The sequence below is a fragment of the Crotalus tigris genome, unplaced genomic scaffold (assembly GCF_016545835.1).
Source record: "Crotalus tigris isolate CLP2741 ecotype Arizona unplaced genomic scaffold, ASM1654583v1 scf7180000017947.1575755, whole genome shotgun sequence".
Lineage (NCBI taxonomy): Eukaryota > Metazoa > Chordata > Lepidosauria > Squamata > Viperidae > Crotalus > Crotalus tigris.
The window spans coordinates 331,008-347,281 of NW_024096739.1; the positions used below are offsets into that span (position 1 = coordinate 331,008).

Below are 16,274 nucleotides of genomic sequence, written 5' to 3' on the forward strand. Positions count from 1 at the left end.
CATGTGTCAGATTTCACAATATACATCAGGCGAGAACCTAGCTGGAACAAGGGAGCCGGGTTAGTTACCGCGGCTGGATTTAGACATTAACTTAGGTTGCAAGGGCCAGCACCACCTGTTGAATAACCAGCCGTGCGAACTCAGGTCCCCACGACCTTTACTTTCTGTTCACCAAGAATCGACCTTTCTCCAGTTCAGTCCAAAGCATGTGCGGATTGCGGACAGGCGGGCAACAACCTCGCGTGGATTCGCTCGTCCTGCCGCCCCAGGAACTCCGTGCCTGTCCTCAACCCCGACCGGAGAGGAAAAACTTGCGAGGGCTGGTGCGGAAGACCGTTATGGGCCCGGGAGGATGGGAGTGTGTGTGTGTGTGGGGGGGGGAAATGAGGAAGATGTCGAGAGGGTAAAGGCTTTGCGGATTTCCCCTGCAAGAAGATGGTCGGCGGGCGGTTCCCGTTTCGGACAACCGCGGCACGTGCTTGCGGGATCGCTTTTTTTTTTTTTTTTTTTTTTTTTTTAAGAAATCGGGGTGGCGCGTCGTCATTTCCCCTCTACGGAATCGAGGCGGCGATTTCCCTCCGCTTTCCTCCTCCTTTGGAAATAAATGCTGACCCCGCCTTTCAAAGACCTCTTTTCTTAGCTTGGAGAAGGGGGAGATCGGGACCCACTGCTTCCATCCCCCCGAAAACGCGTCAGGAAAGGTCGCACCTTTGTTCCTTCTGTTTCTCCCCTCCTTCCCCCCCCCCCACTCTGGAGGCTCCCGAAATAAGGGTGGCGATCATGGGACGATGCCTCCCAAGAGACACGAGCGGATGTAGGCTGGGTGGGGGGGAGGAGGGTTGATTCCTTTGTACTCTTAGTTTTTTCCTAACACTACAAGCGTTGTGCGTCGGGACGGGAAGAAGCGGCACAGCCTAAGGCAAGGGTGGGGATGATGGGAGTGATAGTCCAAACACAGTTGAAAGCGCCGGGCTGAGAAAAGCTGCAAACGCTCTACGTGTTTCAATTAGGGGAACCTCGTTGAACTTGAGTGGGCTTCATTCCAAAAGAAAACATCGACTGTGGAATGGACACGTGAACACAGTCGCTCAGACAGGAATGGTTGACACGTATGGTAGACTTCGCGGGGGAGGGGAATGGAATACTCAACGCTGATCCTGACACGCATACACACACACACACACAGCCACCGAGGACAAATCTGCTATTCAAGCAAAGTTGCTCCCACTTTCCTGAGCCGAGGCGACCCACAGACAGGTTTTTATCCCACCTCCGAGTGAAAGTTATGCGGCCAGATCTTCAGGCCTGGCTTTTCCCCACAGCCCTGGCGAGAGGTCTGGCAGCTCAGACGAGCCGTCAACCTCGCCGGTGGGTTTTGTTTGCGGAGCACCTGCTGGAAGAGGCTCGCAGCTGGACCCCTCCCCGCCTTTGTCGATTGGCTGCCAAGTGACACGGAGGGGGGGGCGGGTCGGCCTCGCCCACCTGCCGCTCGGCCCATATTAGCTCGTGGCTGAGCCGCTCCACTTGCTTGCATCGCAGCGGCCTGGCGAGTGGCGGAGGGAGGATCCGGGTTTATTTGGGAAAGAAGAAGAAGAGGCGAGCGGCCGCGACTGCAGTTCTCTTCCCGCAGTAGCCTGGATTGGAGCCGCGTCGCCAGAAAGATGCCGCGTTCCTTCCTCGTCAAGAAACACTTTTCGGCCAGCAAGAAGCCCAATTACAGCGAATTGGAAAGCCAGACGGGTAGGCGCTGCGCCCGGGAAGAGAGAGAGGGTGGTGTGGCGCTGGTGTGGGGGCTCTGGCAGTGCTGGGGGGGGGAGGACTGGCCAACTCAAATGCCCCGTCGAAGACGGGCTTGAATTGGTGGGTGGGTGCCGGATTCAGCGCAGCGGCTCCTGCTCAAAGTTTCCCGCTAATAACTTGGGGAGGGAAACATGTGGATCGTCTCCTTACGGAGGACGCGGAACGGCGGATGCTATCTAGCAATTAGGGAAGAAGTAATCCTGGTTTTAGGTTAGTTAGGTGCCATCCAGTCGGGCTCGGCTTGAAGACCGCGGAACAAGCTCCCACAAGTAGTAAATTGGGAATAAATCCCCTTGAGCTCAGCGGGCCTTCCTTCCGAAGAGCTCTGCAATGGAATGCTTTCCAAACCAGCTGCTTTTGACTTGGAAATGCAAAACTCCCAAGTCCCGTCAGCCTTTGTGCCACGACTCTTTCAACCGGCCTGAAGCTAGAGAAGTTTCCGTCCTTCCAAGAAGGGCTGGTGCTGTAGGTTTTGCTATTTTTGACCTCCCTCTGTGGCTAATTCCAACTGGAAAGGATGTTTAAGATTTTGTTCCTCAGGTTTCTGGCCCTTTGCATATGCCCAGAGAACTTGGCCAAGGGCTCCCTCCCTGAGCATGCCAAAAGCCAACCGATCTCAAAAGAGGTAGGGTTGTGTCCAGTTCTGCAGGATTTTTTTTTTCTAATAGATTTCCTTGGGTCTCTTTTGCAGTGATCGTCTCTCCGTTTTTGTATGACAAGTACCCCTTGTCTGTCATCCCTCAACCAGATCTCCTGGGTGCTGGCTCTTACTACCCTCCTCTAGCCTGGGACACTGGGCTGTTCTCTAACTTCTTCACCTCGGAATCGGAGTACCAGAAAAGTGCAGCTTCTCCACCCAGCCCTGATTCCAAACCCCTGGACCTGACCTCCTTGTCAAGTGAAGAGGAGGATGGCAAGACCAGCTCTGACCCGCCCAGCCCAGCCTCCTCTGCCACGGAAGCCGAGAAATTCCACTGCAGCCAGTGCAGCAAGTCCTACTCAACTTTTGCTGGCCTTTCCAAGCACAGACAGTTGCATTGTGATTCCCAGACCAGGAAATCTTTCAGCTGTAAATATTGTGAAAAGGAATATGTGAGCTTGGGGGCTCTCAAGATGCACATCCGAAGCCATACCTTGCCCTGCGTGTGCAAAATCTGTGGCAAAGCATTCTCAAGGCCATGGCTCCTGCAGGGCCACATCAGAACGCACACTGGTAAAGATCTGAATTCTTCTGTTTGTGTGTCTGGTCCTTGTTATCTTCCTCTCTTATCTTTTCTCTAGCCCCAGTCCTCTACCTTGCTTGTAACCTGATTCACGTCAACACTGCCTGTGGCTTATCAGAAGAGATAAGGCTCTCCAAATGGTGTTTCTCTGAAAAAAAAAAAAACAACACCCTGTTTTAATTAAGACCTTTTAAAAACAGATTTGTCTGAAATCCACCCTGTTTGGACTTATACTTGTCAACCTCTGACTTAATTGATTTTGGACTCCCTTTTTGTATTCAGTGGCTATATTTGCTGAGCCCAACCCCATTATAGGACAGTTCAATTAATTCATAGTTTAATATGCTGGGTAAGTCCACATAATCATGGATAAAGGTGTCCTGCAAAGCTAGGATACCTTTGTAAGCAAATCTAGATTTGTTTATAACTCAATGGCATTTTTCTCAGTACCTTTATTACTTGGTTTTTTATCTGTCGGGTCACAGCCTTTGCACAACACATTGATCCAAAAATTAGCCAACATTCTAGCATGTGTGAATGCAAGCCATGTGATTAGAGGGTGGTCCTAGATGTTCTGTAAGCACAGAACATTGGGTTAATTCAGTCGGTATTCTTGTAAATACTACCCTCCTAAAGCAGCTACCTGGTTACAACTCCCACCCTTTTTCCATTGTTTTGTTAGTTTACATAAGACTTGGAGTGGTTCTGGGGTAATGATTCCACAGCCACATCATCATGCCTACTTAGTTTGGATACAGACGCCCTGAAGCCAGCTCAGCAGGCACTCCATCATGTGAATCAGCCTTGAGTCATTCCAAGTACACACACTGTGTGTGTGTGTGGGGGGGGGGGATGTTGTACTGAAAGGGCTTGTAAGCATTGTAGTCTAATGCAGGGCAGCCAGTGCCAAACCCTCTCCTCTATTTCCCTTGCTTATATTTGCATTTCAACCCTCTGCAAGGTCTCTCCTATTTCCCCCCCCCCTCTTCTTTCTTGTCTAACCTCCAGTATATAAAACAGTGCTAAACATGGGCCATACATTTGCAGCAGGGAGGGGGGGGGGAAACAGCCTACTTCCTCATTTTTCCTACATGGAAGGCCCCTGAAAGCTTCCTCTGATATCTGACGCCTTCCCTGGTGCAAGCAGGATATGCTGCCTTCTGGGCACAAAAAGTTGGTGTTGGGAGATGCTTCATTCCAGCATTGTTTGCCTAATGGGACCGTGGAAATGGTGGGGAAGGGCTTTTGGAAGCTGGGAGCTGCCTTGGCAGGTGCTCTTAGGGAGCTGCGTTTGCTCTTCCCTTCCTGCACCTGTTACTGTAACGCCCCAGGCTAAGCACCAGATTCCACAGCTGTGGCTTTTTGAGTGTTTAATCCAAGGAGTATCACATTTACAATGCTTTTTCCCCCCAAGCAGCTTTTGTGTTGGGCAGGTGGAGGGGGCAGGATCCTTTAATTGTTACTTAGTGCTGATTTCACACCCTTTTAAAAGTCCTAAAGATGACTGCCTGAAGGAAGCCAGAAAGACTTAATTGTGCTTTCCAAAGGGAGCAGCCTGTTGGTGAGCTCCAGAAGAATTTTCTCCGTCAGGAATTCAACCTGGCTTTAGTGGTTGAGGCTTGAAGGAGGGGGAGGGAGAGGAAGGAAAGGAGGAGGAAAATTTGGAAAGGATATAGTTATATTGGAATGGGGATGCAATTAATGTTTCAGGTTTTGATGCACTAAGTTGTCAGAAGAGGACATTTTGTACCAATGCTGGGAGCTCTTTGTCAATGTATTGTATGTAGACCAGTGCAATACATGTATTCTTAAAGTAAGCACCTTTGGTATCTAAGGATGTTATTCTCCAGATGAATATGCATAGGATCTTGGAGTTCTCTACACACTCAATGGAACCAAGCTCCATTAGAATAAAAGTAAAATCTTCCTGATTCCAGGTGGATTTTTGTTGACAACTTGGATATATTATTTTGGCAAGAATTGGGAAAGGGGGGCTTAACCTGCAACCTAGTGTATGTATTACTTGGTGATCTCCTACCCAAGAACAGACTACTTTGCTTAGCTTTTTGAGGACACACTTAATAAGTACAATCCAGCTTCAAAGTTCAGGCCCTGCTTTTTGTCCTTTGAAATAAAGAGACTTGGTTTTTATCTCTTTATTTTAGAATCCGGCATGTGTCAGATTTAAACCTGGGCTAATGTCTTGAATACAAAACCATTTATGTATTTGGTGATTCAAGCAGAATTTATTTCCGAACTATGAATTGTTTTCTAGAAATTTGCTTAAACCTAGGATGAATGCTTGGATTTCCATAAACAGTACTATTTTACTTATAGTAGTGAAAGATTGGGAATGTGATATATAAAGGGCCAGGAAGTGATTTTTGACTTCTGTCACATGTTTTGTCAAGATTCAGGCTGATAATCCTTTTTATTCTTTTATCTTTCTAGGGGAAAAGCCATTTTCGTGCACGCACTGTAGCCGGGCCTTTGCTGATCGCTCCAATCTCCGTGCTCATCTGCAGACTCATTCAGATGTTAAGAAGTATCAGTGTAAAACCTGCTCCCGGACTTTCTCTCGCATGTCACTTCTCCACAAACATGAAGAAACAGGCTGTATTGGAACCCGTTGAATACCATGGACTCCTCTGTGCAAAGCCATGTATTGTAACTAGTGTCCCTAGGAAAATAGTTCTGCTGAGCTGCCACAAACAGCTTATATTGAAATCTGGTTGTTTCCAGCTGCTTTCAGGCCTTAAAGCATCATACACATTGCTTCTTTCACTCTTTGTCTTCCAGAGAATTTTTCAAACCTGATTTGCTTTTGTATTCCATTCCCTGGCCCTAAAGGTGGCAAAATGCTCCTTGATTCAAGCCCATGCAAGACCATTGCTTCTTCAGAAATGATGGGTTGCCAAACAACATGGGATGTTTTTTTTAAAAAAATGAGCTTCTAAAAGCTGGTGCTCTCCAGATGCGTCAGACAAATGTCCCCAGAATTTTTAGAAATGGAATTTTTGTCAGGGAATTCAGTATGCTAGAGCCCACACTCTGCAGGGTGGTACCAATACAGGAACAGCGTCTCCAAAAACTGACATGTGGCTAAAAACATCTTGTTGAGCTGCTTTTCAACTGGGGTCAGATACATCCTTCTGGAACTTGTAGGCAGATTAGAGGGATAATGATTACCTCTTTCTCCTGCCCCCCCTCTCCCCCAGTGCATCTAATACTCAGAGTTTACTGCACCAATAATGGAAATCCATACCGGCTTTCATATCTAACAGCCATAGAGTCCTCCCTTCAGAATTTTTCCCAACCTCTTCAAAGTCATCTAAATAGCATTCACTACCGTTTTACAAATGGGAAAAATATTTTGCCTACTTTGCCTAAGAGACCAGTCTTTCATTTTTATCCTTAAAAAGAAGATGACCAGAATAAAAGATCCACAGTAGCTCACGACCCTGAATTGATATGCCTCTAAACAAAGGGCAAAAAAGCTTAAGTGTTAACGCCTCTTTCTGCCCCCCCCCACCTCAAATTCTCCTCCGGTGCTCCTCATATTGTGTCTGGACCCTCCTTAGGGCAGCTATGCAGGGATACAGTATTTCATTAGTTCTGGGTCAGCAGAGGGATAATTCTGCAATGCTTCAAAGACTTATGTCTGCAGAAGGCACTGGGTAGCCATTCAAAGCAAGGCTCCTGTTTACAAGAGCAGCTATGCACTCAAGCACCTGTTAATATGACTTCTTTTAACAACTGCTTTTTTCAAAAGAACTGTGACTAATAGCAGGCACTTGTCAGGCGATTCAATAGCCGCTTGGGCAGGGAAGGCTGCCCCATTGACAGGTGTGTGCCAAAAGAGCTACTTAAGGTTATTGACAGGTGCCTCCTGAATGCATTTCTTTTGTACATTGTTTCCACATCAACAACAACAAAAGATGAAAAACAAAAGGGTATGTTTACATTTCAAAGGTACACTGGTATTTATATATTTTTGTGCCACAATTTTATACTGAATTTAAGAAAAAATACTTTTTATATATAATTATATACAATTTATTGATATTCAATAAAAAGGGTAATTTATAATTTGGTTTTGTGTACTTTCTTGGCTGTACTTTTGTTTAATCATTTGCCATGGTTCAGGAATTGGCAGGTGCGAGTAGCACTCTACAAGTGATTTGCAACTAACATCAAATGCTTTGATTGGGATGCTAGGAGCTTATTCCAGAATATCAGTGGATCCATTGGACAGTGTTGGGAATCACTGCTCACTTTTGCCTCCGATCCCAGCCAATAGGCTGCTTCCCAGTGTATGCCCGTGAAGGAATGTGGTGCTTGATCAAGAAAGATTGTCCAAATTTTGTAAGTGAGATACAATTGCACTTAAGATATAATATAAATCATAGGAAGCAGATTTGTAGCAAAACATACTGTTTGACCTGTGTTCCAAGTTTCCTGATTAGCTACATCTCCCTAGGGTTTCAGACAGGAATCTTTGCCAACCCTATTTGGAAGTGGTTAGGAGTGAACTTGTAATCTTACCTATCAAGATTTATCATCAAGCTGAGTGGGGGTGGGGTGCACTTTAGATCTTTCTTTCAATAACCTCTACTCTTCCCCTGAATTTTTAGCCCTATACTCTGATTTTTGTTTTTTATTTTACATTTTCCTGAAAACCAGAAGCACTGTGGGCTAGATCGAATACTCGGCTTCAAATGCAAAAACTTATTTATTTATTTATTTATGAGACTTATATACCGCTTTAAGTGCAAGCACTCTAAGCGGTGTACACCAGTAAGCGATGTATATATATATTTACATTGCCCCCAACAATCTGGGTCCTCGTTTTACCTACCTCGGAAGGATGGAAGGCTGAGTCAACCTTGAGCCGGTTCAATAACCGCTGACCTGCTGAACACAGTCAGCTAAAGTGGCCTGCAGTACTGCACTCTAACTGCTGCACCACCTCGGCTCTTACTTACTTGCAGTGCAGGGTTACTTGGTTATTACTCAAGTTTCCTGGAAAACCAACCACCTCTCTAGCCTCTCTAAATCTTTGTCAGACAAATTGTTTACAAGGAAACTCTTCCTTAACCAGGCAGGTCTCAATATATTCCAGATCTACCTCCCTCCACACACACCAGTTAAGTCATGGAAGAGAGCAGATAGAGCTGGTGTTTGGTGGGATCAGTCTGACGCTAAGGGTGCCAACAATTCAGCATCCAGGATTACAGAATGAGGCATTAGGACAGGAAAAGGGACTGTGGGACAGTAAATCCCCTCTTCCTCTGAAATGGCCAACCTAAAGCCTATTATGTCATTTTCTTGTCCCTATTCCTCCCTCAACATCCTATGACCTCTTTGGCTTCTGCCAAGCCTGGGCTATCTGATACTACATTACATTCACTCCCTTTAGTGGTGATCTGGCTACTTGATTGATAGCTTTTCTAACTTGTCCCCTAACTTGTCTTCATCCTCCTAAAATCCCCTATCCAAACTGACCATTTTATCCAACCTCTTGTCATCTCTTTCCACCACCCACTTCCTCTAGCTGGGGCTCAGTCCTTTGAGAACATTCCCTCCATGCAGTCTTGGGAGGTCAGTCTTAACCTCTTGTTGAGTAAAGTTTGAACTGTGGCCACCTTGGTGCTCTCTGAGCTTGGTTGTTTTCTTGCAGACATTTCATTGGTAAACTAGTTAACATTTAATGTTGTAAGCTGCCCAGAGTTGATTCAAAGCAAGATGGGCAGCAAAAGAAGAAAAAATAATAACATCAGTGCATCAGCTTCAGCACCATCAGCTTGAGTTCTGTATCCAGGTTTAAGGTCACAAACTGCATATGGTTCCCAAACATCGTAGCTCCCAAGATTCTTCTAGTTCATTTTCAGAGTTCATTCCTATCAGGTGACCAGTGTTTTTAAGTTTCTGTTTCTGTATCATCACTTCAAGGTAGTTATACACTTAGTATAACTACTGTACCTCCAGATCCATAATACTAAAGTGTCAATCTTTTTTTCTCAATGCCTGTCTTTCACAGCTATGTAAATACTACTAAGAAAACCTGCACGCAACTATTCTGATCCCTGCTGCCATATAACTATCTTTAACCTTTTGTAATGCTATCTAAAATTGTCATTAATATTTCTCTTTATTTTTCCAGTATGTGGCTCATCTATCTATTCTTGAGCCTAAGAAACAAAATGATGTACCATCTTAACTTCTTTGTTGTGAACTGTAGGTTCAGTAAACACATTGGTCAACAATATCTTTTAGCTATTTAAAATTAACACAGACTTTTCATTTTCACTTTCACTTTTTACTTTCAAAACCACCAAAACAACAGTAATGATAGGTGGGAATTACTTTGGGAGACAGGAAGAAGAGACAATGCTGAGAGAATAATAGAATAAGAGGTAGCACAGCCCACGGTTGCATAGTGGTTGGAGCAAGAGGTTCAGAAGGGACTCTCCCTAAGTTCTCGGACTGTAAAGGTGACAGTGAGAGAATTGTGCTTGCAACATTCTGTTAATGTAGCTTTATAATAAAGTAGCATTACCTTATCTGACCAGGTCTCCTATCTGGTAATACTGGCATTAGCTTTTTGTATAGTTCACTGAACTAGACAGTGTGGTTTCTTGAAGAGTGAAAATTCTTTGTGCTTTGCCTCAACAGTACACCACCAAGGCCATTGCTATTTCACTGAGAAATATATATGTGTCATTAGTTGACTGCAGTTTGAAGGACTTACATATTTGCTTGATGAAATGGATACTTGTTGCATTGCTCCAATTGTAACTTGTCTACATAAAATGGCTGCTGATGAATAATTTATGGTTCTCTGTTGGTGGGCTTTCTGCAGCTCCAATTCTCCTACTTTACAGAGTGCAACCAATCAGGTATACAAGCTTGAGTTACACTAGTCTCTCTTTTTGCAAGGGAGGGCTAAATGTTTGGCTGGAATTCTCTCCCCAGGACTTTAATGGGACAAATATTAAATCAGAGCTTTGAGAGTTACTTAATCAGGTCATTAGAAGCCAACTCATTTTGGCGGCGGGGGGGGGGGATCATGAATTTTCCCTGGAGTTCCTTTTGTGAATATGGGGATTTCTGCAATTATGAAATGGCTAGTCAGAAAGTATTTCTTCCAAACATCACAGTTTAAAACCCTGAGCCAAACTTCTACTGGCTGTCTTCCCACTGACTTATGAGAGAAAGATTGAGATGGGGAGGGAGGGAGAAAAAGAAAGTAGTATTGTTCTGTTCATTCATCCCAAAGATCCATCTAGTTCAACATTCAGCCTCCATCAGGGGATAGCCAAGTATCCTTGGAAAGGAGCTTATACCAACCGTGGAGATAGTGTAGTATTTCTCTTTTCCCAGAAGGAAGCAGAAAGAGGTCTTCTCCCTCTTCTGCTGGATTTTCACCAAGATAATTTTAGGTTTCTCAGTTGTTTGGGTATGTGTGTGTCCTCCAAGATAAACAGAAGGACTGTTTTGACAACGATTAAACTGAAAGTCCATCTCAACTATACTTCTACATCAAAAGTTGGCTAATACTGTTCTTGTCTGTCCTCACTATACTGTAGGCTTTTTAGAACTCAATGGCTTGATTAACTCTGAAAGTTATTCAACTTAGTTTCCACTTAAGAACAAACACTGAGAATATAGGTTTGTCATATTTCCCTTGCAAGGCAGGACAGCTTTTTGTTGGCAGGAACTCCACTTTTTTCTCCACCTCTGTGGTTCACCCTCCAGACATTCACCATTAAATAAAGGGATTATTTTGTCATTTCCCCAACAGTGGCTGACTGGCTTTTTCATTTTTTTTTATTTCCTCCTCATAAATAGATAACTCAGAAAAATGAAGAGTAGGAATAGTAGGTTGACTGCTTCCTATTTTGGGTTCTTTTCCATAGGCTGGCTGGATATGATACTCCAAGCAGCCTTTATACATAATTGTGTGGAAGCACAAAACCATTTGTGTATGTTTGAGTAATGAAACCATTCACCTAGAAGGGAAATATGGATGTGACTGGATTTCAAGCTGTGTCTAACACAGTGGTTCTCAACCTTTCTAATGCCGTGACCCCATAATACAGTTCCCCATGTTGTGGTGACCCCCAACCACTTATACATCACCAGGTGCCAGGGGTGTGGCCAAAGAAAAGGGGGAAAAATGGTGGACAGCCTTGTTTGGCGACCCCCGTGAAATGGTCGTTGGACCCCAAATGGGGTCCCAACCCACAGGTTGAGAACCACTGGTCTAACACAATCGTTCTGAGAAACTTACAAATCTGGCTGGATATCATAAATCTTTCCAACCATTTCAAGCTTGCAAGAATACTATAAAACCTCAACTGAAAAATAAAGAGCTAGCTCGATAGATTGGGGGGAGGTGTTTTATTATTATTATTATTATTATTATTATTATTATTATTATTATTATTATTATTATTATTATTTTATTATAAGATGGCTCTTACTGCTATTCCTGTTTAAGCTAATGGCATTGATGCACCAAGGAGCATGGGTGCATTAGAAGTTGAAGCAATATAAAGTGCATCTTCAAATGGAAGATGATGTTTTCTAAAACAGATTGACAGATTGAATGGGCTGGATCACAGCAGGATTTTTGGGATCAGGGCTGGGGAAAGAAAGGCCCGGGGAGATCAGGAGGAGCCATATGATTACTTCCTTGTGTGATCCTCTGCAAAGGATCATCTTGTCAGTGTGAACAAAGCTCAGATGTCTATCAACTTAATTGCAAGTACCACAAATCCCAGCTCCACGTCTTCCAGAAAGACCACAGGAGATGGTGTGTTGTTACTTCAAATGCTCTTGATCCTCTGCCAACATTCTCCTTAGCTCAGAACTGCTTTATGTTGGTCTGAGAAAAGCTGTTGATGCTTCCCCTTTTCTCCCCTTCTCATCATGCCACCAATCCTGTATTTCTGGTCACTGTAGGACAGTGTTTCCCAAACTTGACAATTTTAAGGCATGTGGACTTCAACTCCCAGAATTCCACAGCCAGCGTTGCTGGCTGTGGAATTCTGGGAGTTGAAGTCCACATGCCTTAAAATTGTCAAGTTTGGGAAACACTGCTGTAGGACATATGATACAATCTCTCAGCTTCCAAAGGAAGAACTCCTAAAAACTGCACTTTTCTCACTAAGGTGTTTCTTCCCAAACCTCTTTGAGAGTCTCACACCTCTCCATCTTTCAAAGGCAATGGTTATATACAAAGACCCTGCTTGTATTTCTCACTCTAAATATGTGAGCAGTGTATCCTTTCTTTTTTTTTGTAATGAACTGTTAAGGGCTGTAGAGACAGAGACACTGCTCTACAAGTCTCCCATGCCTAAATGCCTCCCATGCCTTCATTTCCCATGCTAGAAATGAAGCTGGCTGAAGAAATTTAGACTTAACACCTTCCTTTGCTTTGGCCACAAAGATGGATTGATGTTTTGGAAGGAAGGAAGGAAGGAAGGAAGGAAGGAAGGAAGGAAGGAAGGAAGGAAGGAAGGAAGGAAGGAAGGAAGGAAGGAAGGAAGGAGGACTACAGTTTTACCTTTTCTCCTGTTGTCTTGCTAGATCTATTTTGCCTGGTTAAAAATAAAAAGAGAAAATTAGATCTACCCTTGCCCTGTTCCAACATCAATTTTGTAAAAACCCAACAATCCAACTTTTTACCACCCCACTCATGAACACCAGGAGCATAAGTGGTGTCCCCCCACCAACCTCAGTGGCCAGTTGGCAGGATTTGCATAAAAGGAATTCAAGCACTGCTCACAAACTGGATAGCGTGTCCTGAGTGCTATGACAGAAAACATTACTTTGGGATCAGAGCCAGAAAACACAGGCAGAGGTTACATTAGCTGCTGGATGGAAATGGGTTAAGTACAATGTATGAATTCCCTGCCCTTCAGAAATGGTGGGTGGTTTGTTCATGCTGGAATCAGCTGAAAATGCAGATCTGCCTTCAGAAGCCAAGAAGAGAAAATTCAAGGGAGTGTTGGAAAGGAACTTGCTTCCCATTGGCCAAAGAGATGGGTGGGAAAAATTGAGGCCATAAAGAGGATTTTCCCCTTTCCCCAGTTCTCTTAACTATAGAAAGCTGCTTGGAACATATCTAACAAAATAAAATACGAGTGCCGTAGAATTAGCTTGAAAAGAATACAATATCCCCCCCCCCTCCACCAAATGCTTAACTTTCAACATGGGAAAGTTCTTTGAAATATTTGGGCGAGGCATTCATTTTAAATTCAGGGTGATCCTCTTTGGATGTAAACACATGGAACTTGTGTATGTTAAGCTGCCGGCTAGGCTCCTGGATTTTTATTGGTGGGAAAGCAAGGAGAAACTTAGCAAATTTACAGTCCAAGGTGTACCAAGAAAAATAACATCTGATGTAGTAGCTTTATATTTCAGTGGAACTGTTGAAGGAAGAAGAAAAGGAGGAAGATAAACGTGGCAATTTTTCCTTCATGGAAAACTTACTTATTCAAGCCAACCCAATGATTTTTTTTTTTTTTTAGAGAAAGAGGAGGAAAAACACCTTTAAGTATATTTTCCCATCCATTCTGTGTACCCAGGGCTCCAAACTGGTTTTCTTGTATAAAGCAAAGCTCTGGCTAAGGTGTAGGATTGAGTTTCTTATATTTTTACTACTAAAGTGAAGTGGAGAATTGATATATATGGAGTTCTCCTCGCCTGCACCTTTGCTCTTGTGAAACAGGAAAAGTTGTATATCTTATGCTGCACACCTATGAAAGGTACAAAAGTTGTTATATCTTCAGGTCACCTACCTCTGGCCTTCATACTTTAGTCTGCCACCGAAGAGTATACAGAGCCTACCTATTGTTGATTTAACCCAGAAATACAAAGTACATTTTCTGGTCATCATATTGGTTGTTATTCTCTAACCTAGATTGGGGGACACCCAAATAAGAAAAAAAAGGGGCAGCACTTCAATATAACAGTTTTTAACTAAAACAAAATTCTGGACAAACATTTGTTTCTCTCTCTCTCTTTTAAATGGAATACTGTGAAATTGTCTTTCATTTGTTTCCCAAATAAGCCCGGTAAAATAAAGCAATGAGTCATAGAACACATTTCCTCTATACAAGCTGGTGACAAGAAGATTTGAAAAAAAATTTCCCCTGCCATTATTCCCAGCTCAGTGAGCTAGGGAGCAGGTGCAGGTAGAAGCTTAACTTTGGCTGTAAGTTGTGCACCAACAGACGTTTGGGGAGGATGATGGGGAGGGAGCCAGGAAAGGCTTCATCCATTAACAGCTGGCCATAAGAAGTCAAGATCACAAACAGAGTGCAGGTGTAGCTGTTTGGTCAGCTCTGAAAAGAGGGAAATGAACCATCATTCCAAATTAATTTTTAATCAGCCAATAGCACATTATGGCCTAGATCTGCTAAGGACAACACTTTCCATTACAATGAGGAACTGAGCAAATATAAACAGAGAGAATTACTGATAATGGAGTAGGTAGAAGGATCACAGATCAAATCCCACCATGATGGATTTATGAAGTTTGAACATTTGCTTTACACCAAAACAGAAAGATTATTCTGCTATGTTTTTTCCAGGTATTGAGTGATCAGAAGACAGAGCCTATTCTTTTTAAGGCAGGGGTGTCAAACTGCTGGCCTGTGGGCCGGATGCGTCATGGTGAAACCATGCCCACCCCATTGCCAGCAAGGGGAAAAAAGTTGTGATACATTGCAACACGTCACATGACATTACAAGTTTGACACCCCTGGTTTAAGGGATTTACAGGAAAGAGATTTTAAACAGGTGCGTTTTTCTTCCAACTGTGCACTACCAGCTACACTTGCTCAAGAGAATAACCATGAACTTTGCTGCAGGGATAAGACTGTTCTGTATTGAGCCATCGATTGGAACTAGTCTCTTTAATAGCAAACAATTAGCAAGAGATTGCATTGAATTCCAAGCCTTGTTGCTGCCACTCGGGATGTATTTGAGTTTCAATTTTCATAAATCATTAGTGCCAAAGTTCAGATGTGGGAGTTATTGACCACCAGCCTGTGAAAACTGACTTCACAGGTCAGTGAAAGAATTGGCTACCTATGCATCCTTTCTTAGTGCTGGTGTATTTCTTGTGAAAGTGAGGATTTGTGCTTGTCTCTCATTGACATATTGCTGCTAGGGATATAAGTAGTTTCTCTCCATCTGCTGGAGATGGACTTTAGTTTTTGTTCATTCAGCCACAAAGTTTACTGAATTACATTTGCCATATCACTTTCAGCCAAGCAAACTGGCTGTCATGAGAGAAATGAAGATAAAAAACCCCCTAATAATACTAATAATGATAAATTTGCAAGAGTTACCATTTGTTTACAAGCAAGAACTTGTGGAACATAAAATAGAGAAAGTAATAGAAAATGAAAAAGCTAAAGTGCTTTGGGACTTCAGAATTCATACCAACAGGCACTTGCCAGATAACACCCCAGACTTAACAGTTGTTGACAAAGTATGGATAGTGGATGTGGCAGCACCTGGAGATAGCAGAATAGAAGAGAAAGAACTGGAGAAGATAACAAAATACAAGTATCTACAAATAGAGAATAACTGCAAAAGAAAGCAAAGGTAGCACTAATAGTAATAGGTGCCTTGGCTGCAATGCCAAAACAACTGAAGCACCACTTGAACACCATTGGCATTGACAAACCATCATCAGTCAATTGCAAAAGGCATCTTACTCAGAACAGTTTACATCCTGTGATGATACCTTTAATACCATCAAAGATCCCCATCGGCCAATCCCAGATCCTTGGGAAGGAATCTATAAATGGATAAAAATGCAAAATCCAGTCTGATCATCTGGCTATGTGACAAACCATGACAAATGATAATAATATAACTGTAGTCTGAAAGCATTGCTTTGGAACAATAGTTTGTCATCAGACTACAAACTAAAAAGAAAAAAAAAACCTAGTTTACAGTACAAAGTAACTCATTCACATTTTTTAAAAATACATAGTTATATATTAGAAAAGGTCAAAAGATCAAAAATAATATAGCGCACAAATATCCATAGAAACTATTTGTATCTGAGACAAACCATACCTAGAATAGGACCAAGTGCAATAATATCCAATTGTCATTGCAGTGGTACAAAATTACCGGTAAGCCATTATCCTGGAAACTTGCACTACTGCTATACTGATCTAAGTATTGTAGTTTTTAATAAGGAGGAGAATTAACTTTACTTCC

General features: G+C 43.1%; 1 protein-coding gene across 1 annotated transcript; it reads left to right on the forward strand.

Moving 5' to 3' along the window:
• The first annotated feature begins 693 nt into the window (after positions 1-693).
• On the forward strand, positions 694-7,102 carry SNAI1 (snail family transcriptional repressor 1). The gene is made up of 3 exons (XM_039345252.1): positions 694-1,740; positions 2,492-3,013; positions 5,475-7,102. Exons 1-3 carry the CDS (start codon positions 1,662-1,664, stop codon positions 5,654-5,656), a joined length of 783 nt encoding a protein of 260 aa, XP_039201186.1. The 5' UTR covers positions 694-1,661; the 3' UTR covers positions 5,657-7,102.
• Positions 7,103-16,274: the final 9,172 nt, after the last annotated feature.